Source organism: Alosa alosa, chromosome 2 (assembly GCF_017589495.1).
Source record: "Alosa alosa isolate M-15738 ecotype Scorff River chromosome 2, AALO_Geno_1.1, whole genome shotgun sequence".
NCBI lineage: Eukaryota > Metazoa > Chordata > Actinopteri > Clupeiformes > Clupeidae > Alosa > Alosa alosa.
The window spans coordinates 25,123,486-25,151,483 of NC_063190.1; the positions used below are offsets into that span (position 1 = coordinate 25,123,486).

Below are 27,998 nucleotides of genomic sequence, written 5' to 3' on the forward strand. Positions count from 1 at the left end.
TTTGATTATGCAAAGCATTAGGCCTACTGTGCAAGACAGTTTTTCCTCCAGGCACATCAGAGATTTCTTAGCTCACTGTTCTGATGCTAAGCATATTGTGAATGCATTTTGTACATACCTACAGTCTATATGTCCGGCATTGTGGAGCATGTATATGCTGTCAGGAGTACTGTTTTCCTTCCACCTTCTTCCCCTGTAAACTCCTCAGAAAGGTGACCAGGAATCATTATGACAGGGCCCAGCTCTTCATTTTATTTCAGTGTTTGAATTCATCCAAACAGGTGGGACAAACTGTAGGCCTTTCACAGTCTTTTGTGGCAGGGTAATGTTTTCCTCTGAGGGAGAAGAGGGAGCCAGCATGGACAGCAAGGTCACACAGAGGTCATCTGTGGTTTGAGAGTGAGTCAATCCCACACACTTTCAACCTTCCCAGCATGCATTATTTCACAATGACTTCAAAGAATGAGCCTCTTGGAGTCAATTCATGATTGTTTGAACCACATGATGACACACTGCACCAACGACACAACCATGCATCATTCACTAACTTGTCACTAGTTTCGTGATCCACAGGTGATGTGCTTGCACTTGTCACAAGAACAAAAGGCTGGAATAAACAAGAGTATCATCACACACCACCACTACCTCCCTCTCTCTCTCTCTCAGTCTCTCTCTCTCTCTCTCTCTCACACACACACACACACACACACATTAAGAAACCTTAGAACGGTGGAATGGCATGGGCAGCTGTTTAACAGCCTATTTACAGACAAACGCCACTGGCCTCTTCTGTTGCTGGTGCCATAGCAACGCAGCGCAATGACTGGGACAAAAGAGAAAACGTGTATTTTACTCTTAAAAACACAGAGACTTACGAGTTGCAGCCATATTGGCCGCCATATAATAAAGTGAAGCCTTTGCATCCCACAAGTCATGTGACAAACAACAAACAGAGAAAAAGAAAGTTATAACTTAAAATTATTAAAGAAGTCAGAATTCACTGCACCAGAAATGATCATGACAGGTAGGTACCACACACACAGACAGGAAATACAGAAATTGCAGGAAATATTATGACACCAAACTCTTTGATTGACAAAAAGGAGGGGGGAAAATCACAAAATCACATTCTTCCCTTACAAAAATAACTGCAGTTTTTCTGGAGTATACAATGCAGTACAATAATGTGAAGAATAATACATTTCTGCAGTAAAGTGCAGTACTGTGTAGCGCAGTGCGATTTTTTCATGTGCCAAATATTGCATTTCCTGCATGTGAACTACAAATAATTCCTCCAAAGCTGCAGTTTGGTCACTCTGAAAAATGTAGCATTGTCACTTGAAGTAGTGTAGTTATTATTTTGTAATTCAGTCCTGGGAAGGACATGGCATTGAGGTTGCTGATCGAGAAATGTGTGTTTGTCATGTTTTCCATTTTCCATCTACAGATATATTCCACTGAGAAATATATATATATACTATGTGTGTGTGTGTGTGTGTGTGTATACTATGTGTGTGTTACACACTGTAACTGCAATGCCTATTTAAATAATGGATTTTCTGGATGATGAAAGTCTTGATATTCTCATTGCGCCTAACAATATTCACATATCAATTTTCATATACTTTTTTTATTTCATGAATAAAAATGCTAATTGTAATGCTGTACTGGAGGGACAAACGTCTGAGTACTTTTGATTAAAAGTGGAGTGAAAGAAAAAAGAAAGGGAGAGAGAGAGAGAATGAAAGAAAGAGATTTTCAGCATATCTGTATCAGCAAATCAGCACGTATACCATTCTGAGAACAGTCAACCTCTTCACCCATGAGAGGTTTGAGTGATGCACACTGAAAACATGAACTTAATCAGACCAAGAAGACTTGCCAATATGTTACTGACTTTCCAGCATTCAGTGAGTCAGACAGACAAACAGACATTTCCCATCAGCCAGTGAGGATACAATGATGAGCTATGACATTCCAGATGCTATTTTATTCATTATATCAAGTGTTTGTGAGTATGTACTCTGATGTTGATACTGATTAGCCTGTATGAAAAAATGCCCATAAATGCCCATTTCCATAATCCAGGTAATTGTCAGTAGCACAGCATGTGAGAACAGAAAAGGTGTAGGCTTCATGATTGCTGTCAGCATTCTTATGGAATTAGTACAAAAAGTCAGTTTTACACATGAAATAAAGTGACGTACAACCTAGTGAGGGCATGTCTTTACTTGGATCTTCCCTTGCAGTTACAGGCATGAGGAGTAGGAAATGGTGTTAACACCACATGGCTCCCGGTGACTGTGAGTTAAAACACATACAGTCCTTTTCTCTAACGCTCTCTGTTTATGGCCATGTCGTCGTCGTCGCCATGTTGGACCAGAGCTCGCCTTCATCAGTGGCGGTTCTCTGACAGGCTGCCCGATAACGGATGTTGGGGAGAGGGGTCAGGACCGTTGCCTCTAGTCACCATACTCCAGCACCAGTTGTTTTCATCTCTGCTGTGTGGAAGCAACGCATGGGTCACAGCTGGTGAAAGGGATTAGCCTCTCGCCATATTACTGCAGTGCCATATGGAGCTATGGCTATAGCCTCAGGGTGAATATGCTCCTGTTTAGGTAGTTAGGGCTTGGTCTATGAGTAAACAAATACCATCAGAAAATGGCAGGTTGTGTTGACCAAGTTAGGTTCTATTTTCTTCAGTGAGTTGGACACCGAACGAACACATAAGAAAATAAAACAATACATTTGGACAGATAAACAAAGCAGATGTCTTACTTAGACATTCTGGTATCTGTATTGGTAAAGTCCTCCCAAAAAATAAGGCTTTCATTATCTCAGTTAATTGGTCCTGCTAATAGACCTCTTGTTTATTTGTCAAGGTAATCTAATGCGTCTATTAGAGGCGGTTATGACGATGACACTTTAATTGGGCATTAGGATGCGCTAGGAGAGATGTTCCCCTGTCCCCGTCTCCCATGGAACCATCTGCTCCAAGGTGTCTGATCACATCAACAATTTCCTCTTGTTAAACAATCTATCTGAACAGGCCTGCTCAACAGCAACCTATCTGCACCACCACACACCTAAACAAATATTACCATTTTCCTTAGTCTCTTTGGCACATTTCTTGAATCCACCACTCACAACATGATCAAAACAGACAAAGAAAAAGGAGTTTGTTTCTTGAAAACAGTTCATACAAAAAGCACCAGCACCACACAATGGACTAACTGCTAAAGCCACAGGCCTGAAGTCTCAAAAGTAAGCAATTGAATCAATGAAAGTGTCAGTTTGGCCAAAATGCAGGGCCCTTTGTCATGCTAGTTGGGTAGGTGTGAAGTGGACAGTGGATGGAGTGGAGGCTATGACGAGCAGCAGTAGCAGTAAACCCGAAATGGAGATAGATAGATAGATAGATAGAGAGAGATGGGAGAGAGATATGTAAATATAGATACAAAGATAGAGAGAGATATAGGAGAGAGATATGTAAATATAGATACAGAGATAGATTTCTCTCTTAGCCTGTAGTCTGCTGCTTTCCATCACAGCCTGAGTAGAGGACAACCCACTACCCTTCCCCTCCCCCCACAACACCCACCCACCCACAAACACACACACTCACAGGACCGCCCCCATGCATCAAAACAACCACGCCATCCCAGCATGTTATGTAAACAGGCTGGCCATCATCATCATAGACATATCAGAGGTTCTCTATGTGTGTAATACCCTCCCTGTGGCTAAACCAAACACAAGACGTCGCAGAGAATCTAATTAATTCCCTTTACACTGCACACATAAATATTTCACTTTAAGCATAGGCATCTGTAAAAAGGAATTATACATTAGATATTGCAGAAGGATCAGCAATTAGGCTACAATATGTTCGACAAGTATTGGACAAACAAACATCACTGCTCATCTTAACTAAAGTGCTCTAATTTTAAAAGGATGAGCAAACACTGATTAGCAGAGCACTCGTCTCTTGTAGTGTGGAGCAGCTGGCAGTATCAGTGTATGGGGAGAAAGGTTGGATGAGCTCTCTCTCTCTCATTCCTTCTCCCTGTCTGTCTGTCTGTCTTGCTCTCTAGCTCTTTCTCTCTTTTACAGACACTCCCTCTCCCTGTCTATCTGTTTGTCTGTCTCTCTCTCCCTCCCTTTCTCTCCTCATTGCACACTGCCAAACTGAACGCTCTGCTGCACACACTATTAGCTTCCATTGCGCCAACAAGCTGGGCACAATGATCTAATTTGACATTAAACTGCATGTTGTGCATGCATGGGTGGGTGTCTTCAAGTGCTGAAGTTTTAAGGAGAGTTAATAGAGAGATTAAGGTCACAAGGAGATAAGGACATGAGTGAGGAACACAATAACTGAGGAAGATAAACACATAAAAGTCATAAAAGTCTAAATAGTGACGTCAAGATCCCAAAGTTAGTAACATGAATCAGAAACTGATTACATTGATTGCTATTTACAACGTCAAACTAATCATCATTGTTAGGATAGGTTAGGGTCACATGGTAGGGATAGCACTGACTTACAGGCGGGCTTCAGTGATGTCACTACCTGTGGCAAATTGGTAAATTACACCTGTCCTCTCAATTAAGGGAGATGAGTCAATGGTTTGAGGCCTGCTGGAGGAGCAGGGCCTGGCCTTCTCCTTCCTTTGTTTGCTAGCCACATGTGTGTAGCCCGGGGCACTGTGGGACAACCGCTTCGGATTATGTTTTGATTTTTACACCAGTTTTGGAAATAAAATGTGAACTCCACCATATAAGCAGCTTGCGCTGGTCTAGCGTATCAGAGGATCACCGGGCAGAGAGTGCCAGCACGCCACTGGTATGTTGATCGCTATCTGAGGCTCCTGCCAAGCTGACACACACACACACACACACACACACACACACACATGCATTCACACATGGTTAGGACCTACTACCAAGTTCTGCACCACACGTAGGACTAGCGTGTAGGGAGCAGTTAGGGAGGCATTGGTAATATACCCTAGACAACTTGGAGCTTTGTGGCCTTCCGGTATTAAGTCGAGCAACGAGTAAGAATGAACCATAGACTGTATGGAATGAACAGGTATGATAAGGGATCAGATTCCAAAAATAATTCCGTGGAAATGCATGGATTCCAGTTGCTGCTACTGGAAGAAACTGGATTTCCACTGAATTATTTTTGGAATGCGATCCCTTATCATACCTGTTCATTCTTACTTGTCGCTCGACTTATCGTGACTAAATTCAAGATGGCTGCAAACGCTAAACTTCGTGAAGATACTGTCTGCATAAATCGTCTTGTAAGTAAACTACCAGTGCTTTTTCAAAGTTCTCAATGTCTCGTTTTAAATGTCAGGGCCCTTGGAAGTCTACCAATGAAGTGTGGAGATACATTGAGGCTTGTAAATGGTGTAAAACAGTGATTTATTTGCATGGCTAGCCCGATGCCGAAGCACCACCATTGAAAAAGCTGTTGGTAGCATCGGCTAACTAGCGCCAGATTTTGGAATGCAGGGGACAAGCCGAGATGGGCTATGAGACATACGTTCACACTCGGTATCATGTTTCAACACACTTTAGGTCAATATCACACCGGAATTCTCCTTTAAGTTTAAGATGAGAGATCTAGAGATTTTAGAGAGTGTGCTACAAGCTTTTGAGTGAAGTGAACAGTTGTGGGCCCCTCTGGTTTCCCCTCTGTGTTTGAAGCGTTTGAAGCTTAGATTATGATGGATGAGGTGGAGAGCATCCAGGACCGTGGCAGCACTGGGCATTGACATATCCAGTGACGTTGTAGCCAGCTGGTTGTGGTACCTTCCATGCTGCTGTTATTTGCGGTGCCATTGCTGTAGTCTTCCCATCTGTCCATGTCATCACAGCAGCGGTTTGTCTAAAAATAGTGCCTTGTCCTGTCCACGTACCCTGAATAAATGCTCTTCACAGTAGCTGAGTCTCACTGGATGACATCAGCAGCAGCAGCAGCAGGAAAATAGTATCTGACTAATATTTTTTATTCTGCCCTGTCCTCATAACAAACACATGCTACGCTTGTCCAGAAGTGAAACAGGGAAGCAACTCCAGGCACCACAATTATGCAGGACTAGCCTCTTGTGATCCAACAGTATGGCCGTGATGTATAGCAGTATGGGCTTGGCTATTGGCCAGACTATTAAACAACATTCATAACACATGTAAATCACAATATGAGACAATGAGCATATGTGCATCTGTGTGTTTACGCTTGTTCATGCACATACAGTGGATTTGTGCCAGAGCATGCAAGTGTGTGTGTGTGTGTGTGTGTGAGAGAGAGAGAGAGAGAGAGAGAGAGAGAGAGAAGAGAGAGAGTTATAAGGATCCTGTAGGATTGTCCATCGGAGAATATTTGTTGGTTTTATTAAATCATGGTCATGGTCAGGGTGAGCAGCCCTGAGAGAGGAAGACCACGCGTTAAATAATGCAGTGGGGAGGGTTTATCCAAGGCTCTGTCAAAAGGGGTTTCTCAGATGAGTGCTCTGCTCAACATCTCTGCATCTCCCTCCTTTTAGACCCCCCCCCAGACACACACACACACACACACACACACACACACACACACACACTACCCACCCATCTACGCTCCACAGAGAGCCAATTACTTCCAGGTTGTCAGAGTAGAAAAGAAAGGGCACATATGCCAGTTTTAACAGATTTATGATGGCTCTTAAAATAATCATTACTTTACACACGGCTCGCTGCACATCTATTCACAGCGGGTGAAGAGGGAGCCGGACCTGGGCCTGAGCCACTACGAGGACGACCACTTTCTCTGGAGAGCTCAGAGGAATTTACCATGCGTGGATGTTTACATATGGAAGCCTGCTTGTGCCAAACAAAACGGACAATGCAGACATTGCCTTACAAAAAGCCGCATCAAGGAAGAATGTTTTTTCTATTGAGCACAATTTGTTTGTCCTTTTTGCTCATACAGTTTACAGAAAATTAGCTGTGACAAAATCACTTGTCTACAGGGCCATGTTTTGCTTTTGAGCTTTTTATTTGGCGGAACATATGAGGCTTTTCCACTTTAGGAGAAAGGCATTGGAGCGTAGTGCACCATTGACCCTTGAGTTTAGAGGTGTCAAATGTGATCTTTAAATTGGTGGCCTCATGTCCTTCTCTCAGCTCTGTAGAGGACACGTGGCAACTAACATGCTTACTCATGTGTCACAACCCAAAACCCCCAAGAAATAAGGCCACTCACTGCATACAAATCCACAGGCAGTACACGTGCAGACAGAATAGAATCCTTCTATCTCCATCCCTCCCTTTCGCAGGATGGCTCTCACTTCTTCTGTGTCTGACTGAATAGAAATAGATAAATAATATCTCTGCATTTCAACACATGGAGGGGATAAATGTTCATATTCATAGACATAGTCTAGTCATAGTGAAAACCCTTTTACAGTATTCTGCAGTCCTAAAAAACAAAACAAACAAAAAAAAAAAAACAAGGACACCTGTCTGAGAAAGCACATTTCGCTGCAATTTCATCATAAATGCCATACTTCAGGTGTCAAAGTTATCTAATCACCCGCTTATCTGATTTATGGGGCGGGCTTCTGATCCTCCAGAAGTCGCATTTCCCAAACAGATTGAATTCCGAGGATATCAAGCTCTCAGTGATGTGGGTGATGAGGTTTCACTGAAACACCCACTTTTGTGCTGAATTACCTTGATGTTTAATCTTCCGCCTCTACACAGATAATAATGTATGACAAGTCACTTAATCATACACGCTTCTCTGCATCACAAGGCAAAAAGAGGGAAAACTCCTCAGCACTGCTCTTGAAGAGAAGAGATAGCACCCTCTATGTGTTCGTTCTATATGTACTATACGGTATGTGTTTGTTTGTGATTAGGAAATTATTTGGTATGGGCCAAAAATAAGAATGTCTGAAAAAAAGTCATAAATAGTGCCTATGTTTAATGTCTGAAAAAACATTGAAAACTCTTCAGTTTAAGACCCACCATATTTATGGATTGGATCTCATCTTAAGTCCAACAGTAGGTGCCATGCTTGATTAGTACCTGGTTTTGACAATAGGCAATATAAATCAATCCTGTCATACGTTATTTAAAATCTGTTCTTTTTGGTCTTGGCAATAGCCTATTGTAAATAGGCTATATAATTTAACCATGCCACGCAGAACTAGTGGCATTTATGTTAGCGTCACTGAATTTTATTTCTGTTTCCCAGCCAACTGCAAAAGTCACCAAAAGCATTGGTTAAACACCACCACAGAGCCGCCTATAAATGGTTTAGCACTATCAAGCTCAGAAGTGAGCAGGTCCATGGCAAGGAAGTAGCATTTGAGAAGTTGAGCTGACGGTAGCGGCTGGCCCACCTCTGCAGGATGTATGGGGGAATGAGAAAGGAAAGGCAATAAATACATTTTTTTGGGACTGCCACCACCCCCTCTCTTTGGAGGATTTTTTTTAATTTATTTTTTAATTTATTTTTTTATATATTTGCTTTATTTTTAATAAAGCAAAATATTTTATAGCATACAATATGCTACAATTACAGACTTAGATTACAGACTTTGGGGGCAGCCGTGGCCTGCTGGTTAGGGCTTCAGACTTGTAACCAGAGGGTTGCCGGTTCGAACCCCGACCAGTAGGAACGGCTGAAGTGCACCTAACCCCTCACTGCTCCCTGAGTGCCGCTGTAGCAGGCAGCTCACTGTGTTGGGATTAGTGTGTGCTTCACCTCACTGTGTGTTCACTGTGTGCTGAGTGTGTTTCATTAATTCACGGATTGGGATAAATGCAGAGACCAAATTTCCCTCACGGGATCAAAATATACTTATACTTACTTAGATTTCTATACAGTGCGCTACTTTGTTACTACCATAATCATTCACGCAGTTTAGTGAGACCCTGGGTACATAAGGGGAGGGGAGATTATAGCACCACGTACAGAGTTAACGTTTTCACACTGGTGCCGGAACTAATTGATTTGGCAAAATGTCTAGGGTGCTTGGTAGTAAATTTGGCAAGACACTTTGTCCTGCCGTTCCGCCTTGGTCTATGTGAAAGACACAGGTGTTCCGCGATTCTGGTACATAAAATGCGGGCATTTTGGCAGTGTGAAAGGGCCTGCTGCAACCCATAACATACTGTATAAGACGCAACAAGGTGACAGACAGACAACAGAGGGACAAGACAGTTTACAAACACAAGGACATATTATTAGCGATTGAGTAGAATGATCTGAGATTCACATTAGTTGGTCATGGTTAGGGTGTTTGAGGGGAGAGGGGTTTGGAAACATGTTATGCATGAGTGTGGAGAGTGTGTGCCTATGTGTATGTGTAAAGTGATAGCTGCAGTGGCAGAAGCAAAAGGGAAAAGAAAAAGAAAATAAATAAACTTTACATAACGGAAGAGGGAGCTATGTGTCTGGTAATGTACACATAACGGAGGAGGGAGCTATGTGTCTGGTAATGTACACGGCTACATAACGGAAGAGGGAGCTATGTGTCTGGTAATGTACACGGCTACATAACGGAAGAGGGAGCTATGTGTCTGGTAATGTACACGGCTACATAACGGAAGAGGGAGCTATGTGTCTGGTAATGTACACGGCTACATAACGGAAGAGGGAGCTATGTGTCTGGTAATGTACACGGCTTGTAGTTATGTTTTTGTGGAATTTAGAAATGTCAAACATGGGGACCAGGTGTCTTCAAAGGCTGATATTTGCTTCCTTCTGTGTGCATTGTGTTTCTCCATTGAAATGTGGTCTGAGATTAAATTTGTCTAGTGATTGATCTGCAAGATTTCTTTGATTTCCATTTATAGCGACAGCTAGAGAGATGAGAAACGGATTCCTGTATTTTTGCGGGATATGAATTTCGGAGAAGTCACCAATGAGACAGAGTGTTGCAGATGATAGGATTCTGTAGCTCAGAATGGTTGAAAGTGTCTCAGTGACTGTGATTCAGAAAAGTGAACTGGTTGGCAGTGCCACATGGCGTGCAAATAGTCGTCTGTGCTACCTAAAGTACATTGTGAACAGACATCGCTGTTGTGTAGGCCCATTTTGAACATTTTACTTTGGGTGAATGTGAGTTCTGTGAATAACTTTATATTGTATTAGCTGCAGGTTTGTGTTATCGGTCATGAAAAATGTGTTCTTACAGATTTGTTCCTAGTACTCAGGGTTGGGAGAGACGGCCAGGTCGGTTTCCCACGTGTTATTGTTGTGTTTAGGTTGGAAATTATTGTATATAGCTGGGAGGTTAATTTATTTACTCTAATACTCTGTTAATTTTTGAGTCATACAGCTTGTCCTCTCACTAGTCGTTCTGTGTGTGCGAGTAAGTAGAGGTGTGGGGTGAGAGAGAGAAATATAGATAAATACCAGAAAGTCAGCCGGATGGACGGATAGCCAGACAGACAGGTAATCATGTTTGATAACAGTTGTCCAGCAGAGTGGGCCAGTTCATTGAGTTCCAAATCGACCAGGAGCCCATGAAATAAGAGACAATTAGCGTAATGAAGTACAGAGGCAAGCAGATAATCAAGCCCAGCACTCAAGTAACAGTTGCCGTGTGAATATTCATGCGTCGGCCGTTTGAAAATACATAATGCCCGCCGCCACTGAATACCAATCGTCGCATTTCCTGCAAAACACTGTGGCTCCCTGAGCGCGAGCGCTCGCTAATCATGATCATTGGCGTTATTATCATTAGGCCTGGTGTCTCACAGTCACAGCATCTGCCATTGGAGATGGACAATAGCCCTGCACACAAGCACACTCACACACACACACGCTCAATCAGTGTGCATTACCAATTCTCAGAAAAACTGAACGCCTTATTTAAGCTGACTAAGTCATCTTACCATAGCCAATTTTTCAGCATGTACACATCTGTTCACCTGCCGTTGCCAATAACAATATAGTAAGCTGAAAACCAGGGGCAAACAACAATTCTGGGCCCCCTAATACTATATAGGGATAGTGTTACAGGGGGGCTCTCTGGGGGCCCCCTGTCAGTAGCGGTGCCCTTAGAATCCCCAGCCGGTGCCCCTGCTGAAAACACATATAACCTGTCTAATGAACATGAGAGAGGAGAAAGACGGGTCAACCTAGTCGTATGTGTGAGGAAGAGATGAGAAGAGTGGACACAGTCCTACTATTCAGCATCTACCATGTGTCACATAGACAATTTAATTTAAAATGGCTCTGGATAATGGAATAGTTATCTGTCAAAATTGCCTTAATATCAGCTCTAAGGAAACAAAGTAAGTGCTTGTTGTTATGCAATGTAAACAGTCCAGCTCAGTGTTTTGGTTGTTTTCATATCAGCTGTTACTGTGGCAGATTCCAACCATGTTCTTTTTTTAAACAACCAAAGGAACCAAACAGAATCTGGCACAATTTGTCTAGAATGTAATGTTCACATGCAATAATTGTTTGTCATGGTGAAAAACTCACCACAGAGGTGCTGTAGTAGTTAGGATCAAACAAATGTGGTGAACTTTCTGCATCACACGATTCAGTGCAAACACATCAGTGAGCTAGTCTGCAATGAGATACTTTCAAAATGCATCACAGCAAAAAACAGTTGGACATCTGACGGGAAACTTCGCTGACATCATCAGCCATTTGTGGTATTTCTGTTAACGGCACCAGTGAAATGAGATGATTCACACACACACAATTTGAATAGATCTTGATTATGGGAAAATCAGATATGCATGATGCAAATGTCGCCCCAAAAAACACTTTGAGCCCAGGAAGTGAATATGGACGTCTCTGAACCCGCAGATTGCCTGTTAAGCTTGTGTGTTCAGTGTGGTATGTGTTCATGGTGGGTTTTACACACGTACACACACACTTCCCAAGTCTCTCAACACACCAGCAGGACTTTCTAAACACCACATTTGATCACTGCATACCAGCTGGAACTACAATTATGCAACTTCTGTTCAAACAGCCCATGGGCTTGTCACTGCCAAGAAAAGGGCCTGCCAAGGAAACACATTGGAATCACAGCTCAATACTGCCACCTATTGGTCATTCTAGAATATACTTAAACCTCTGTGGGGACTAACAGGTCTTGCAGGTCATACTCGATAACAGTGAAGCACATATATGCTAACTAATGCATAAGGGCATTTTCAAAACATAATTTAGTCTGTATAGTAAATTATATGGGTCGGGATATAGGTTGTGGTGTATAACTCTTCTCTTACTGTTGAGGAAAAAAACAGATGCATTCGAGAACATTTTTAAAAACTTTTAAAAGCATGAAACAAAGTTCAGTTATCTTTTGGGACTTTTCTAGACCATCAAATGGCTTCTGTAGGCTGACAGAAGATATTGGCCAGGGAGAAAACAAGGCAGATCAGCGTCCGCAGCGATATGTGGTTACGCGTTCTGCAAATCTGCTCTCCGACTCCACTTTGGCCTGACCGCCATTTCCTGACCACTCCAACTGACCTCAGGGTTTCCAAGTAACCGGACACTTTCAGGAGCCCTGGGGCCTGAGTGACTGGACCCTTTTGGGACACTTGTAAAAAGGAGTTGGGAGGCGGATTGGTCAGCAAAATGCAATATGGGCCGAGCCACTGGGCTTGATGAGCTGAACAGAGGGGAATGTGGGGCCTCTATTGGGTCCAGATGCTAGGCCTCTCTGTGTAATGCCAAACATGTCCTGTAACTCTCAGAGGATGAGGATTGGGGGGGCACAGGAATGCTTCCACTATGTGACAAGACATAGGGCTGGACTAAATTATCTCCCTTACAAAACAAACAAACAGCCAGACAGACTAAAACACATACAGATAAATAAATGACTTGGTTATCGCCAACAGCAATCAGCCACTCATCTTGTTTTCTTCAGTATGCATATCTGCTAGGATGGATGTGAATATCTTTGACAGCTACAGTCCTGCCTTATCTTCTTTAAGTTAATATCACTTTCAAGTTTTGGTGGAGTTGCTCATCATGGTTCAACGTACATGCATCAGAGATCCATGTGGCTAACCCATATTTCTTTCCTTACATAACCCATAATGAAAAGAACCCCTACAGAAACAAAACTCTAACACGTCTAAAAAGGCTTAAAATGTGTAAACATTTTACCACATCATTCATCAGCCAGACATTCACAAACTTCAGAAAGTGTTCAATATATAGAACCAATAGTTTATTTTGTTAAAATGGCCAGTGAAACCACTAAAAAGCATGACGCCCAAAATCCAATCCACCAATGATTCCACAAGACACAACAGTGAAGTTTGAACTTGTCTCTTTTTTTGGATGTACAAAACAAATTATACAGTATACAAACACTTGGCCATCGGAGAGCAGTCACCTCTGCTCTGTAAGGTGAAGATACAAATGGCCCCCTTGTTTTCATCTTAAACAGATACATAGCATAGAAAAGCTCTTCACAAGCTTTTAATGCATTATTCATTCTTTATACGAGGGAGTCCTAGAAAATAGAAAGCCTCCCATTTTGCACCCCAGTCCATAGGTTTAATCTGCATCTGAAGAGGAATGAGCACAATGTAAGTAAACAGGAGGGGCGAAAAATTATATACATATGATTTAAAAAAAAATCCTCTGTGTATGACAGAGGAAATGGCCAAGTGAAACATAACATATAATTCAACATCATAGCCATGATCCTACTTGCTTGCGTGTGTGAGTTTTGAGGGGTGGGTTTGGAGGGAAGGATTCAGGCTTTCAGATATTCCCTGGATTTAGATCTGGTGTGAAATGCCAGGATGTAAATAAGGCTGCAGGAACCCAGAGAATACATGATTACATATGTAATCAGAACCTTGTGAATGTTAACCTGAGGCATTAGAAACATATGAGGGGGGCTGGAATCATGGAGGTAACACCTCAACCAATATATATATTAAATAATAAAAAAAAAAAAAAAAGATAAACCCGTCCAATATTATGAGATAATCTACTTTTCATGGATCCGTTTCCCGGTCTTGTTTCCTCTAAAAATAATCTACCCTAAAATCAATTTCCTGCATGCATGGATGGATGGATGGATGGATGGTTGAAGACACTCACAGGGGTGAACTCTTTGGTTGCACCAGTCCACTCACGATGCACAACAGTGACCACGCCCTCCGCAGAGGATTGTACATGCCCCGCATGCATTTCATGCTTCGTTAGCCGCCGGTACACAGAGTGTGCTCCAGCCATATGCACCCGAGTCCATCCAAAACACACAGATGCCCAGAGGGACTAACTCCACATGAAAAACACATGGCAGCTCACATATGAAGAAGGTGTGCTAGTGTAGAGAAGCTGTTAAAAACAAACCAAAGGTGCTTGAATGTTGACTCAGCTGTGACATGTGGCGTGTGTGTGTGTGTGCGCGTATGTGTGTGTACACGTGTCTATGTCCACTGTCATACCATCATTTAATAGTGAGAACATACACAAAGACCTACAGGGAGCTCCTTGCTTTGTATGGATTATGTTAACGCACATATCTCTACATGGGTGAGGTGATTTCAATTAAAACATTTATCAGTCAACATTAACTCAAAGGCTACAGCAAAGAAATGGAATGCAAACTCACTGTCTGGTGGTGAAAACCTAGGTGGTGTGGGTGTGAGAGAGTGTGTGTGATGACATGTTAATGCTAGCACATCTCATCACTCATATTATTAAATACATGCATTAAACATATACAGAATCTGTGACTTTATCCCAACAACCTTGTTTAATGGGATTCATTCAAGGTTCTCCCCGGATTTTCTTTTAAAAAAAAAAAAAAAAAAAAAGAGAAATGGTACCTGGACACACCATTTTTCTAAAGGCCTCAAAGTCTAAATCATTCACTTTTACAGACATACACAGATATCACCACATATAACCTCACTTAGCCTTATGCACACAATCACACACGCACACGCGCGCACACACACGCACACACACACACACACACACACACACAGCAAACGGACAAACAAACAAAAATAACATCTAGACTGCATAACCGTGTAAAAAAAAAAAAGATGTGATGAAGATGTGATGAATTTGGTATGTGTGGTGTGGTGGGAGGCAAAGAAAAATAAAGGGGGCTGGATGGGAAGAGGCAATTCAGTCCAAGATGTAGAGGAGATCCACCCTGTCCCACCCTGGTCCTTCATAGCAAGAGGTCTGCGCGTGTTCGGTCTTCTGTGGGCTACGCCACCGGAGCGCCACAGGAGGGAGGGATGGAGGGCGGGCGGGAGGGCGGGGGGTCTGGGGACGGAGGGGGCGACAGTTCAGAAGACAGAGATGAGGGCGAAGACGCCGTAGAGGAGGGCGCAGGGGTATGCCACCAGCAGCTGCTGGCCCTCCATCTCCAGGGCCGAGATGAAGATCTTGGAGGCGGAGAAGCTGCACCAGCCGATGATGAGCGCCGTGATGACTATGCCGAACAAGCCTCTGGAGGAGACAAAGACAAAGATGGCGTCATGGGCAAAGGGAGCCTACAGAGCGTTGAGGAGGAACAGGCTACTTTCACAAACGGTCAGATCACTGACTGTGGTGATCATCTGTGGTATCGGTCTTACTCACACTGAAGACCTGAGACAAACATAGTGCCGTGATAAAAACAGACACTGCACATAGCTCAAACAGCACTGTTGTTTTTTTTACTCTGATAAAGAGGTGACTTTCACAGTGGTCAGCTGAGTTGAGTGTGATGATGATCGGTGTCCTCAGTCACAATGAAGACAAACATGGCCTGCGACAAGCATTGTCCAGTGGGTAAAGCACTCCATACATGCCAGACAAGTGCTGATGAATCTAATACTGGTTTGAAGTGCAGGATGGCTTTTGTTGATAGTGCAGTAGCTTTTGTTGCCAAAAGCAGCAATCTTTCTACAACGAAGCCATTCTGAGGGAACAGCAACGATAAAGTTTGGTAATTTTACAGTCTATTCTTAAGTGTTCCTCAGATTTTTTTTCTAACACAGAAATGCTATGAAAGGAGGGTAGTGATTTAGTGGAATACTGTGCGATATTGTCTTTTCACTGTGGCTTGACAATGACATTTATTCATATGACTTTATTGAGTCTCCAAGCCTATTTCTGTTTTTAGACCAAAAAACACCCGGTGCATAATAGCACTTTCACGACATGCAGTCATGGAGACTGAATAACTCAATTATATGTAAGGGATAATGTATAGAACGCCGTTCATTATTGGGAAAATAAGTCCCGACAGGGCGAACCGGAGCCCGACATGCAGCGGGCCAAATCGAAACAATAAACTCCCCACGATATGACTCTTTAGTCTACATAGCTTAGGCTATAGCCTATTTGTTACCGTTCATTGTGGCTTTTGCTGAGAAACACTTGAATTAAACATTCTTTAGAACACAGCTGATCAACCGTCTGCTTTTCACTTTTGAATGAAATTCCAGTAGTTGCGGAGTGTTATGAAAGACCTGAATTAGAAGCACAAACTCCGTTGCCATTGACAGCGGTCATTATTTTTTTCAGAAGTCCTTTAGTCGAAAATAATGACCGCTAGACCTTTGGGAAATCCCATTCAAGTCAATGGAGCATTCTACTTGCATTGTGAAAAGCTGTGTAATAATTGCATTTACCGTCTGATTTCACAAGATGTGACCCAAAATGTCCAAACAGTTCAATATTTGTTTCAAAAACACAAGTAAAATGAACTCTAGGGACATAAAGTATTAATGATTTAAATACTGTAATTGTTGCCATAAGTGAAGACCAAGCCAATAACAATTAACATTCAGTCCTTTAACACACATAAAAAAAAAGGATCATGAATAAATGAACAAAATCTTGCCATCTGTGCTTCTCAATCAAAAATATAAATATAGCCCCCTAGAATATTCCTAACTAAGTGTATAAATAAATGAACAAATGTCTGTACAGCAAGTCTGGGTGCAAGTCAGGCCTCCTCCAAAACTAGAGCAAAAAAAAAAAAAAAAAAAAACACCAGTGACACCATTGAGGTGTCACTCTGCTTGAACTTACTGTAAAGAGAAGAGGACACCGAAACTGGAGAGGAGGATCATGGGAAGCAGGCAGTAGCCCAGGACGCTGGAGACGCAGCCGAAAGACACGCCGGTCATGGCCATGAGGTTCAGCAGGCAGTACATGCCCAGACAGCCGATAGCGCTGATCCCGTACACGTAGCCAAACTGGATCTTCCCTGACTGGGCACACAGAGGGATGCATAAGAATATACGGTTGGCCTCAAGAGGTGCCTGTGCAGTTCATGCTAAGAGTACAGAGTACTATTGACAGCCCAAAAAACAAAACTAAGACAGATATTTGCTGCTCTTTGTTCCCTACATGCCTATTTTCCTCCCCTGCTACTCACCAGCAACAACGTAGCTCCAAATGCCAGGCAAAACACCATGGGCCCAGCCAGGTCCGTCTCATTCATGATGCTTCCATCCGCTGCCTTCATGGGGTGCAGCACTGTCAGCGTCTTCTGCCAGATGTGGTCAAAGTTGATCCCAAGCTCTGCAAAGTAGAGACCCTTGATCAGTACAGGAACGAATGGAGTTCATTACGCATGTGACAAGAATGCAGTGTGGTTCTGGTTTTAGCCGCAAGTCATTTGTCAGAGGAACATATTAAGGTTTGCCAAGGACTGATTGGGGTTCCAGGAGAACATGTATTAAATGGGAGGGAAGTTCTTCAAATCAATTTATCCCACCCTACGCATTGCTCCAATCACTGTGGCAATTGGACTTTGGCAAATACTATCTGAGAAGAGATGGAAGACAAGATCGAAACCCGGCATTTGCATTCAATTATATGCAAATAAACAAAACTTTTCTTTTTTTTGTTCTGGTATACAATATGCAAGTGCATATGATTTCCTCTGGACAAACACACATCTAATTCAACAACAGCCAGCATTATAGCCTACACAAATAATCACAGAAAGAGGAACCAAAACAGGCCATCATATGACCCAGCTATAAAACACATTTGTAAACTTGTATAATCATACTTCCACAAATCAGGTATCAAAAAAAAAGCTTCACATAATAAATAACAGCTGAATATGCAGATATTTCAGTATCATATTATACAAAATTGTGCACTGCAGAGTCTGGTCTTTCAAAAGGACGGACATAACCGCACAGCTTTGAGGGCAAAAAGACCAAAACAAATCGACAAGACAGAAGACCCCGTTTGCAACCCTGTCTTAAAAAACACCGAGACGGTGCAGATAAAGACGGATCCCTGTTGTCAGCGTGAGATTATTACGGAGCTCAGAGTCATTCATCAGACGAGCAGATTCGCCTCAGGTGACTTCCAGCGGGCCGACTACCTCCTGTGTGCCGGGCCATGCCCCAATTAAGGCACACAGCTGGAGAACTGGGCCACTTGCACTTGAGCAGAGGGCAGCCAAGGAGCAGAGGGGCTTGGACATTGGCATGGCAACAACACATGAAATAGACACACATCAGCACAAGACAAACAGTGGCCATTATGAGGTGGCTTTTCAGCGGAGTGTTATCGAGTTCTGGAGTCTCAGCGGGTCAGGGCCGTGACTGAAATGAAAAGTCAGGGCCACGTCTTCTTTGCAGACAAAGCAATCCAGGTCAAAACCTGTATCGACACCGAGTTCTGCTTACATCTACATAAACTGTACTCCAGCAGAGGAGGAGTGTCACCTGAGGTGCGTTCAAATGTGCAAATATAGGCGAACATTTGTAAACAGTTTTCCGTTTGTCTTGAACAATCGCAAACAGTTTGCGAAAGTAGTTCTCCGCGAACATAGAGTGGAACTAGACGTGAGCTTGATGAAGGTAACAACGCAATTACCGTTACAATGGAATGTTAACACCAAATCGTACAAATTAGAGATGCACCGATATGGAATTTTAGGGCCGATAACGATAACCGATATTTATTGGTTTGTTGTGGCCGATACCAATACGATAACCGATAATATTACTCTTGAAAAAAAATTGTGAAAAGTGATTTGGGAAAGCATTTAATAAGCATCATTTTATTGCAGTAATTTTACCTACCACCAAATGATGGACAGAACTCATAATAGTCCTCAATAGTACAGCAGTCAACATAACAGTAGCCTAGCCCTACAGTATGTGTGGCTCCTTTAAGTGAACCTGACGTCAGTGAATTGCGAGTGAGTGGCTAGAGAGTATGAATCATTTTCATTTAGGACTAAACACTCATAAACGTTTCAGCTGGGAATAAGCTACAGTATAGCGACCAAATCAGAGTTTGTGAGGGAAACTGAGGGAAATAAAGCTGCAACTCCTCAGACTGTATCTTATGTCTGTCTACTCTGTTGTGCACAACCTGCTGCAGCAGAAATGAAAGGGGTTAGCCCCGAAGGTTATAATAACTTATTATGATGACCTGTCTGGAACTGAAGCAGGAATGGTTAGCATATTTCTAGTATTTATTCTAGTAGTATATATTTATATTCTATAATACAAAACCCAAGCTAAAGTAATGCAAATATAATACTAAAACAACTTAGAACTAGGCCTACTTATGTACTCGTCCCACTAACGAGTTTGTTTATTTGTTTCCCCGACCAGCGCGGTAAAGTGCAAACACATCAGCACATGACGACTCTAGATAGGGCTGAGCTCCGCTCTGGTAAAGTTAAATGGCGGATCATTCACGAGAGGATTTTGAGATGCACAGATTCCCAAATGAACGCATATCCACAGATTTTGTTAGAGTGGGGAAATACATTCACACGGCTGACATAATATTGAGGAAAAAGTATAGCCAACCAAGCTCAAGTAGCTCAGTGTAGCCAGACAGACCTTACGTAGGCCTAAATTAGGACTTTAAAAAATATCGGCGCAAATTATCGGCCAGAATTCTGTTATCGGACCGATAATAATATTTTCATTTATCGGCCAATAATATATCGGCCGCCGATATATCGTGCATCCCTAGTAGAGCCCGACCGATTTATCGGTGGGCCGATATTAGGCATTTTCCAAACTATCGGCATCGGCATTTATAATGGCCGATAAATGAATTTTTTAAAAATAAAATAAAAACGGACGAAACACCCTTCAACCATGTCATGAGTGTTGGCGTTGTATAGTTTGTCCACCAGAGGGCACTCTACACCGTCCCTGCTGGCAACACTCGTGTATAACGCCGCACACATCCTGCAACCTGCTGATCCAGCCAGAGTCGGGCAGAGAGAACCAGTTATCCGCGAGTGAAATCATCAGTGAAGGGTGTTCATGGTGATTTGGTCATGAGACATACATTGCTTGAATAACAATTAAAAGAACATCCCCATCAGTTCTCTTAACTCAAATAAGCATGACAAAATTCGTGAAAACAATGTCCAGTTTTTAATAGCGTGACCGTTATAGCAGTGAGACGCATCATCTCTCCCAGGCCTGTTATTTTGAAAGCGTTTTTGCAGTATGACGTTATCCATTGCTAAATTATGGCTCATCATGGACTAGCTAACCACAAAGCTAGCTAATGCCATGAATATCAGTGGAAGACCGCTAACGTTAACATTAATGAGCTTGGATACCACAACGAACTTATTCTGCCTAAATAAAGTAATGATTACTGTATTTATAACTAGTATATCTGTAGTTACAGTCCCTGCATTGTAAAATTAGACTACCTAAAGTTAGACGTGCGAGGAGTGAACATTTAGACATCGAGAAAAAGTATCAAACGTAGCTTGTGCAAAACGTAGCTTGTGCATAAAAGTTAGCTTTTCTTTTACACGTGTGTGAAATCCAATGACGCCAAGTGTGCGTTTCAGTTTCAGACTGTCGTTCAGCCGCAGCATTGTTACATAATGGATTTAGATCACTAAATAGTAGGTTTTAGAAGGCAGGCAGCAACTGATGATTGAAAATGGTTTGATGTAGCTTGATGGAAATAATTTTAAAAGTGCAGGTAAAGGGATAAGCAAGCTGACATTGTAATTATAAGGTAGCTTATAAGGCAATAGGGACTAATTATTACACACGCAAACATTTAGGAGTGACCTTTATCTTGTTTAATGATAATGATAGTAATAATGTCATCATTATTTTTTGTAATTATTAAGTCTTAGTTCAAAGTTATATTTTATGAAGCTTACCAAGTCTTTTAATACTGGTAACTTTGATTTGGTTGTTTTTGTTCAAAAGACTAAGTTTCATTCTTAAGTTTCTATTTTTATACATTTTATTTATCAGAACTTTAATATATTTCGATGTTCCTCTGTTCCACTGTGACAATATTATTTAAAAATACAAATAATTGTTTTTAAAATGCATTATCATATTATTTTAGTCAATACTCATGAATAACTACAAATAACTAATGTTAGGGAAATCTGTTAATGTTTTGTCGGCCGATATATCGGAATATCGGATTTTTAAATCAACAAATATTTGTATCGGTATCGGCCTTCAAAATCCTTTATCAGTCGGGCTCTAATCCCTAGTACAAATGTAACTGTTCAGAGAAAACATGTTCACCACAAATGTTCGTCACTGTTTGCCAAATTTGAACACACCTCCGGTGTCTCCCGCTTCACCAGACACCAACTCCCTTAGCTCCAGATGCTTTGCTCTCGTCGCAATAGACTGAATAACATTTTTCAACAGGTTATATGCAACCAATTGGACTAATTTAACATGGAAATTTCTTTTTTTTCCCTCAATTTCTTTTCTTTTGTTTTATTTTTTACTTTTTATTATTTGTTAATTTGTTTGTTGTCTGTCTTGTATGTCTTACAATGGTATGGTGTCACGGGTACACTGGGGATTAAGCCGCTCCCTCCGGCATCTTTTGTCTTGTGTGTCATTTGTTATTTATGACCGCCACTCAGCGAAGCGGCGGTCATATAGGTTTAGTCAGATTTTTTTTTCTTTTTTTTCTTTCTTTTCTTTTTCGCATGCCCAAATTTCCGTCAATGATTCCCGGACACTGAAAGACCGGGGTACCACGAAAACTTGGTGGGCATGTAACCCCACATGGATAGCATGGAACCATCGTTTTTTCGTTTTGATCTGTAGCCCCCAGCTGGACTGGACCCCCGAAAGGAGGGTAGGGCAGACACAGTTTTCTGTGAATATCTCCGAAAACCGTGGGGTTTGGGAGGACCATTTTTTGTATGTTGATCTCAAGGGGCCATGTCAACCCATTCCATAACCACTCATTTCATGTATAAGCCACCTAGTTAAACACAAAAAGTAAAAATGAGGTGTTTTAATTGAAGGTATCTGTGACCTAACATAGTCAAAACTGCACGAAATTGGAAGTGTAGGATCATTATGTCATTATGTATACTATACACCAACTGGCCTGTAGGTGGCCGGAGACAGTTTTCTGTGAATATCTCGAGAACCGTAGGGCCTAGGAGGTATGTTGGTCTTAAGGGGGCATGTCAACCCATCCCATTACCACTTATTTCATGTATAGCGCCACCTAGTTAAAAATTAAAAAGCAAAAAATTTGGTGTTTTCATCACAATATCTCTGGCTGACAAGGTCAAAACTGCACAAAATTAAAAGTGTAGGATCATTATGACACCCTCGAATGCATGCCAAGTTTTGTGTACTTTCGTTCATGGGGGGCCTTACAATAAAATAATTTATGTGTACATTTAGTGACGTACACCAACAAGGATTCCCGGGACACTGAAAGACCGGGGTACACAAAACTTGGTGGGCATGTACCCCCACAGTTCTCTGTGAATATCTTGAGAACTGTAGGGCCTAGGATGACCAATTATTTCCGTATGTTTGCCTCCAGGGGTCATGTTAACCCATTCCATGTGCACACATGTGCATAAACAGATACACACGCACACACATACATTTACAGTAATCATCCGTATGACACACTCACACAGTAGACATATGTACGCATGCATGCACATGCACAAACACACATACGCAGGCAAACACACAAGCACGCACATACACACACACACACACACACACACACACACACAAACACAAATTTGTAACACATGCACACAATTCAAGAATTTTTCCCGTCATCTACTCCCTGAATTTTTGGTCATTGATACCCGGGACACCGAACCACCGGGGTACATGAAATTTGGTGGGTATTCAGCCCCACTAGACTTTTACGGAAAAATTTCATTTCGTCCCCGGGGACCACCACCACAACTGCACCAAATTTTATGTGTATGATTGACCTGGCATTCTCTGGGGGTATGCCAAGTTTCGTAGAATTTCATTCATGGGGGGGGTCTAAAAAAATTAGGTTATGTGTACATTTAGTGACTGTACACTCATTGGCATGTAAATGGCGGTGCACACATATACACATGTACACACACAGGCACCCACATACTATCGGTATTAGAACGGCCGATACATAATTACAAATTCAGTAGGATTAAAAGAAAGCCAAAATAAATATTCATCATCATCATCATGGCTGCATTTTCAGTATTGGCGAGAAGTAGTCGTTTGTCCACTAGATGGCGCATCGTTGCAGTGAGACGTAATTTTGTTGGAAGTTAAAAGTGGGTTGGAAAAACAATGGGCGCTTCCTACAAGGACTGTAATTTACCGCGAGCGAACATCTAATAAGGATAGGGCGATGTTCACATGAAGTGTAATTCCCATTTCTTCTTGAAGCCGAAATAAATCTGAGGATGTTTATCGGACATGCTTGGTTTTACTGCAGGTATGCGTTAATCTTGTAATATCAATAAGGACCTAGGTAATGTTACCGTTAAGCGTTGGTTGAGTGATGGAGGCATTTGATTGATTGCATTTGTAGAAAACTATAAATGCGGTTATACCAAGCAAATGTATAGCAGCACTGTTTGTATCTTTCGACTGTCATTTATTGCACGTGCTACAAAATCATTCTGTGCAATGGAAGATTTACCAACGTTACACTACACCCGGTCTGATACAGTTTTGCCTATACATGCATGAGACTGAGACCTGTTTATTTTGTTTTAAGTGCGTGCAGGGTGTGAGAGGGGAATCGATGTGCTTTGATTACAGCTTGGTAGTTGTAGTCTGTGAAATTAAAAAGCGTGTGTGTGAAGTATCCAAACAATGACACCTTCATTTCATTATGGCTGCTTTAGCAAAACACCTTAAGCTACTGTGTAGTGGGTCCCATTTAGAAGTGGCTACTTCATTCGCTTTCCTTGACTCATGGAGCTGCGTGAATGTTATTACAACTTTAGCCCGCGATATGACAGTTTAAGTCCGGCTTGATACTGTAAGGTAAGCCATTGGTTTCAAAGGAGATTTTATTTGTGTAAGCCAGCATAGCCTATTGACAATTTATGTTGTAAATAGGCCTACCTTATAATCCTACCTGTAGCTTAGGGAAGCTAACAGCTTTCTATTAGGATCTAGTTTGTTAGTTACCGTTTTGTCATAACTCCCTGGTGCATTTTTGCATTTAGAATAGCCAGAGCGTGTATATCTCAATCGGAAAAATTAAACAATATCCGGTGCCTATGGACTAGGCTGGAGTGAACCCAGCCTGATCTGCCCGCTATTTATTTTTTGATTTCTTAAAAGATTGAGCTTGGTCTGATGAAAGCCAGACTAGCCATGGACCTCAGTTAAACAATGCAAGGGAACATGAATCAGCCTATATTTGCCCGAACAATAACGGACAAAAGCTCTTCAACTTTGGCCCGTTGAAAATGTGTATGAACAATCTATCGGCGCATTTCATCAAGGCCCATTTGGACATGTCAGTTATTTGCACCACTGGTTAGATGTAAAACAGCATTTCGTTTCAGACTAGGCTACTGTTACTTAATTTGTGCATTAACAATAACGTTTCAGACTACTGTTACTTAATTTGTGCATTGACAATAAAGTATTACATGAACTAAAGATGACTAAAATCTTATGTAGAAGAAGAAATATTCACAAAAATCCATCCATCCAAAAATGACCTTTGTTTTTGATAGCTGTTGAAAGCGGCATGGAACTGACAGAGATGTTTTTGTTTATAAATACATAAAAAATAAATAAATAAATAAATAAACAACATTATGCTGATACCTTTTGCTTTTTCCCAAATACAATGTAGCCTACAGGTGTAAGTGACCTTTCATCAATCCAGTTGCAATGGATGAACTGTGATGAACTGCCCTACTTGTGATTGTTTAGAGATTTTAAAGGTTTTATAACAATGCTACATCTTCTTTGGCTATTCTACAATCTATTCACCTTTTCAGCACCAGTAGGCTACTTTCTGTGCAGCCGCATTACACACACTCAGGCATGCCAAACAAGCATACACAAAAGTTTCAAGAGTGGGGGATGGAGTAAAATATGGAGACAAATTGAAGTGTGATTTATTTTCGCGGAACGGATGTACAGGACTGAGCGGCGGTCATATTTTATACCGCTATGCGGTACATCTAGTTTGTAAATTTGTTTGTCATGTCTTGGTGTCAGAGGTACGCTGGCGACTCAGGTCTTCAGACTAACTTTTTTTCACTAGGAGCACAGTGGCCCCCAACTGAACATTTTAGGGGCGCAAGCAGAAAATGTAGGAGCGCACACTGTAAATCAACATGCTAATCAAATATTCACATTTCTACTAATTTCCACTGTATTACTAATAAATACTTTGATAATAGATGCAGAAATTACTATGTGCTGTTTCAAATTCAGTGTCACATTTTATTGCGCACTTTTGAAGCTCTGATTTACAGCCTCTTGTCTTCTAAAAGCAACCGGCAGTGGCTTTTTTTTAATTTATTAACATGTCACGGCATACTCTATGCTTACACTTGCCAACTGCAGCTTTAAGAATTTTACTAGGATTTGTGAAATCTCATGTCATGGATAATATTATTTTACCTTGTGAACCCTGATCTTTGAATCCTGTGATCTCTGAATCTTGTGAATCCTGAACTGACCATGCTATGCAGAGCTACACCCTGAACCTTTGCTCTGCAGTGAACTCAAGACACGGCTCTCACCTTCCAGCAACGGTGGTTCATCTTCAAAGCTACTGCTGTACATGGACTGGGGGCTGGCGGGAGTGTAAGCGGGGCTGGGCTGGAAGATCTGTCCAGTGTAGGGCTGCTGGGCAGGGGGTATCACACCCGGGCCGGCGTAGCCCATGGGTTGGGAGTAGTCATACTGCCCATACTGCCTGAGAGGACAAGAGGAGAGGAGGAGAGGTGGGGACAAGGGGAGGGAGGGAGGGATGGTGGGGACAAGGGGAGGGAGGGAGGGATGATATGGACTTGCTACATCCAACAGAGCTGGACTGAAGTCTGTTTCAATGACACAATAATCAATATCAGTACCCCTACCCTTTAACATACAACGTACAGTTTTCTAGATAGTCAGTGTATTTGCAGTCTCATTATGACAAAATCTGTCTTTTAAGCGTTTAGGCCTTATTCAAAATAGACAACGGTTTTGCAAAAGAGCAGTATGCGTCAGTGACAGTGAAAGTGGCCCATCCTACTTGTTGTATGGGTCATCTGCGTTTCCATAGGCATATCCCTGGCTATTTTGGTCGTCGACGCTGTAGCTGGACTGGTAAAAATCCGTGTTGAAGTTGTCAAAACCTGACATTTCAATCTGTGGAAAACAACGTGCGCAAGTAATAAAATAATATACATAGATATATCTAGCCACCCAGTAGGCTAAAATAAATTGCACTGCTACTAAACAATAGCAATAGCTGATGTTACATTTTGAAACAAACCTTTAGCAAGCTCTCACAAATCTAAGACAACAGCTTGCTGCAGAGACAAAATACATTTGCGTTGAGTTGTTAAGGGCAGGTCAGGTTAAAATAAAAACTGAATACGTGTCGTCCTCCAACGCTAACGTTACAGATGGCCATTAGAAGTTAGCCTAGCTGAAATGGTTTCTATCGCCACATAAGTGATTACCAATTACCATAAGCGTACAGGTCCAGCCCATATTATGTCATACCGTTAACTTACAAAGTTGCTTGGATGGCTAATCAGCTATCCGACTGGTTACATACAATTAGCACAGGTTAAGCTTCTTGTGAATGGAAAAGCAAAAACGCTAACTTCATGTTAACACATCCAACTTGATAGCACCGTTAGCTAGTACTAGCAAATCGGTAAACATCGATTCCAAGCCAGGTAACTTAATCTACTTAGATAGCCAGCATAGCCCTTCAGCTACGCCCAACAAAACTGAAGTCGTTAAAACTTAGTTAGACATCTTAACTACACTGAATATTACAGAGTGGATTTACATGTAGAAATGAGGAATGACGTGCGCTAACGCAGATTGGATAGATTGTATTCAGTTCCCCTGCCGTCTCGTGATCTAACGACACAATTCGTTTTATGGGCAAGTATTTCTTATTTATTTGGCATGTGTCATCACCTCATTTCTATATGAGGACCGGTGTCTTTGAAAGCAGAACCATCCAGTGAGCTAGCAATAGCGAGCTAGCTGATTTGCTTTAGACCAACCCAATTCAACTGATGAATGCCTAACGTTAGCGGACTCATTATGAGGCAGCTTTAAACAATAACGTTAATGATACGTTTGTATAACATAAGCCTTTTTAGAGTACACAACCAGAAAACATACCTCTATGCAGTTCCTTCACGGCTGCACTAAAGTACTCAAATGCCGACCACCGCCAACTTTGCACGGCTCCTACTTACGTGTCAACATAAAAGTAAAAAAACCCCATTACTTCCGGGTGGTAGTACGACCATAGATTACTTCTTCTTCTTCTTCTTCTTTTGGCTAATGGCGGTTCACAATATAGGATTGTATATCGCCACCTACTGCACAGGAGTGTGTGATGTGATCAGGTCAAGTCGTGTCAAGAAAAAATAAATAAATAAATAAATAAATGTGAAACAGCCTATATTCTGCTCATCAATTCTGCATTATTTAAGTACCTCATAAGACCTTTAATTCTATTGCCCTGCATTCCCTCTTCCTTCAATATGTTTTGGATATCATCATCT

At 41.8% G+C, this 27,998-nt stretch overlaps 1 protein-coding gene across 3 annotated transcripts; it reads right to left on the bottom strand.

Annotated features, from left to right (window-relative positions):
* Window positions 1-15,124: 15,124 nt before the first annotated feature.
* On the bottom strand, window positions 15,125-27,705 carry yipf5 (Yip1 domain family, member 5). 3 transcript variants are annotated; one of them, XM_048237853.1, is made up of 7 exons: window positions 27,610-27,693; window positions 26,738-26,774; window positions 26,495-26,610; window positions 25,998-26,173; window positions 17,394-17,539; window positions 17,045-17,226; window positions 15,125-15,472 (listed from the first exon to the last, which is right to left on the bottom strand). In XM_048237853.1, exons 3-7 carry the CDS (start codon window positions 26,602-26,604, stop codon window positions 15,310-15,312), a joined length of 777 nt encoding a protein of 258 aa, XP_048093810.1. In that variant the 5' UTR covers window positions 26,605-26,610; window positions 26,738-26,774; window positions 27,610-27,693; the 3' UTR covers window positions 15,125-15,309. The 3 variants fall into 3 exon arrangements, with proteins under 3 accessions (XP_048093810.1, XP_048093812.1, XP_048093809.1); XM_048237855.1 differs by lacking the exon at window positions 27,610-27,693 and adding an exon at window positions 26,982-27,593; XM_048237852.1 differs by lacking the exon at window positions 26,738-26,774 and having other exon boundaries at window positions 27,610-27,705.
* Window positions 27,706-27,998: the final 293 nt, after the last annotated feature.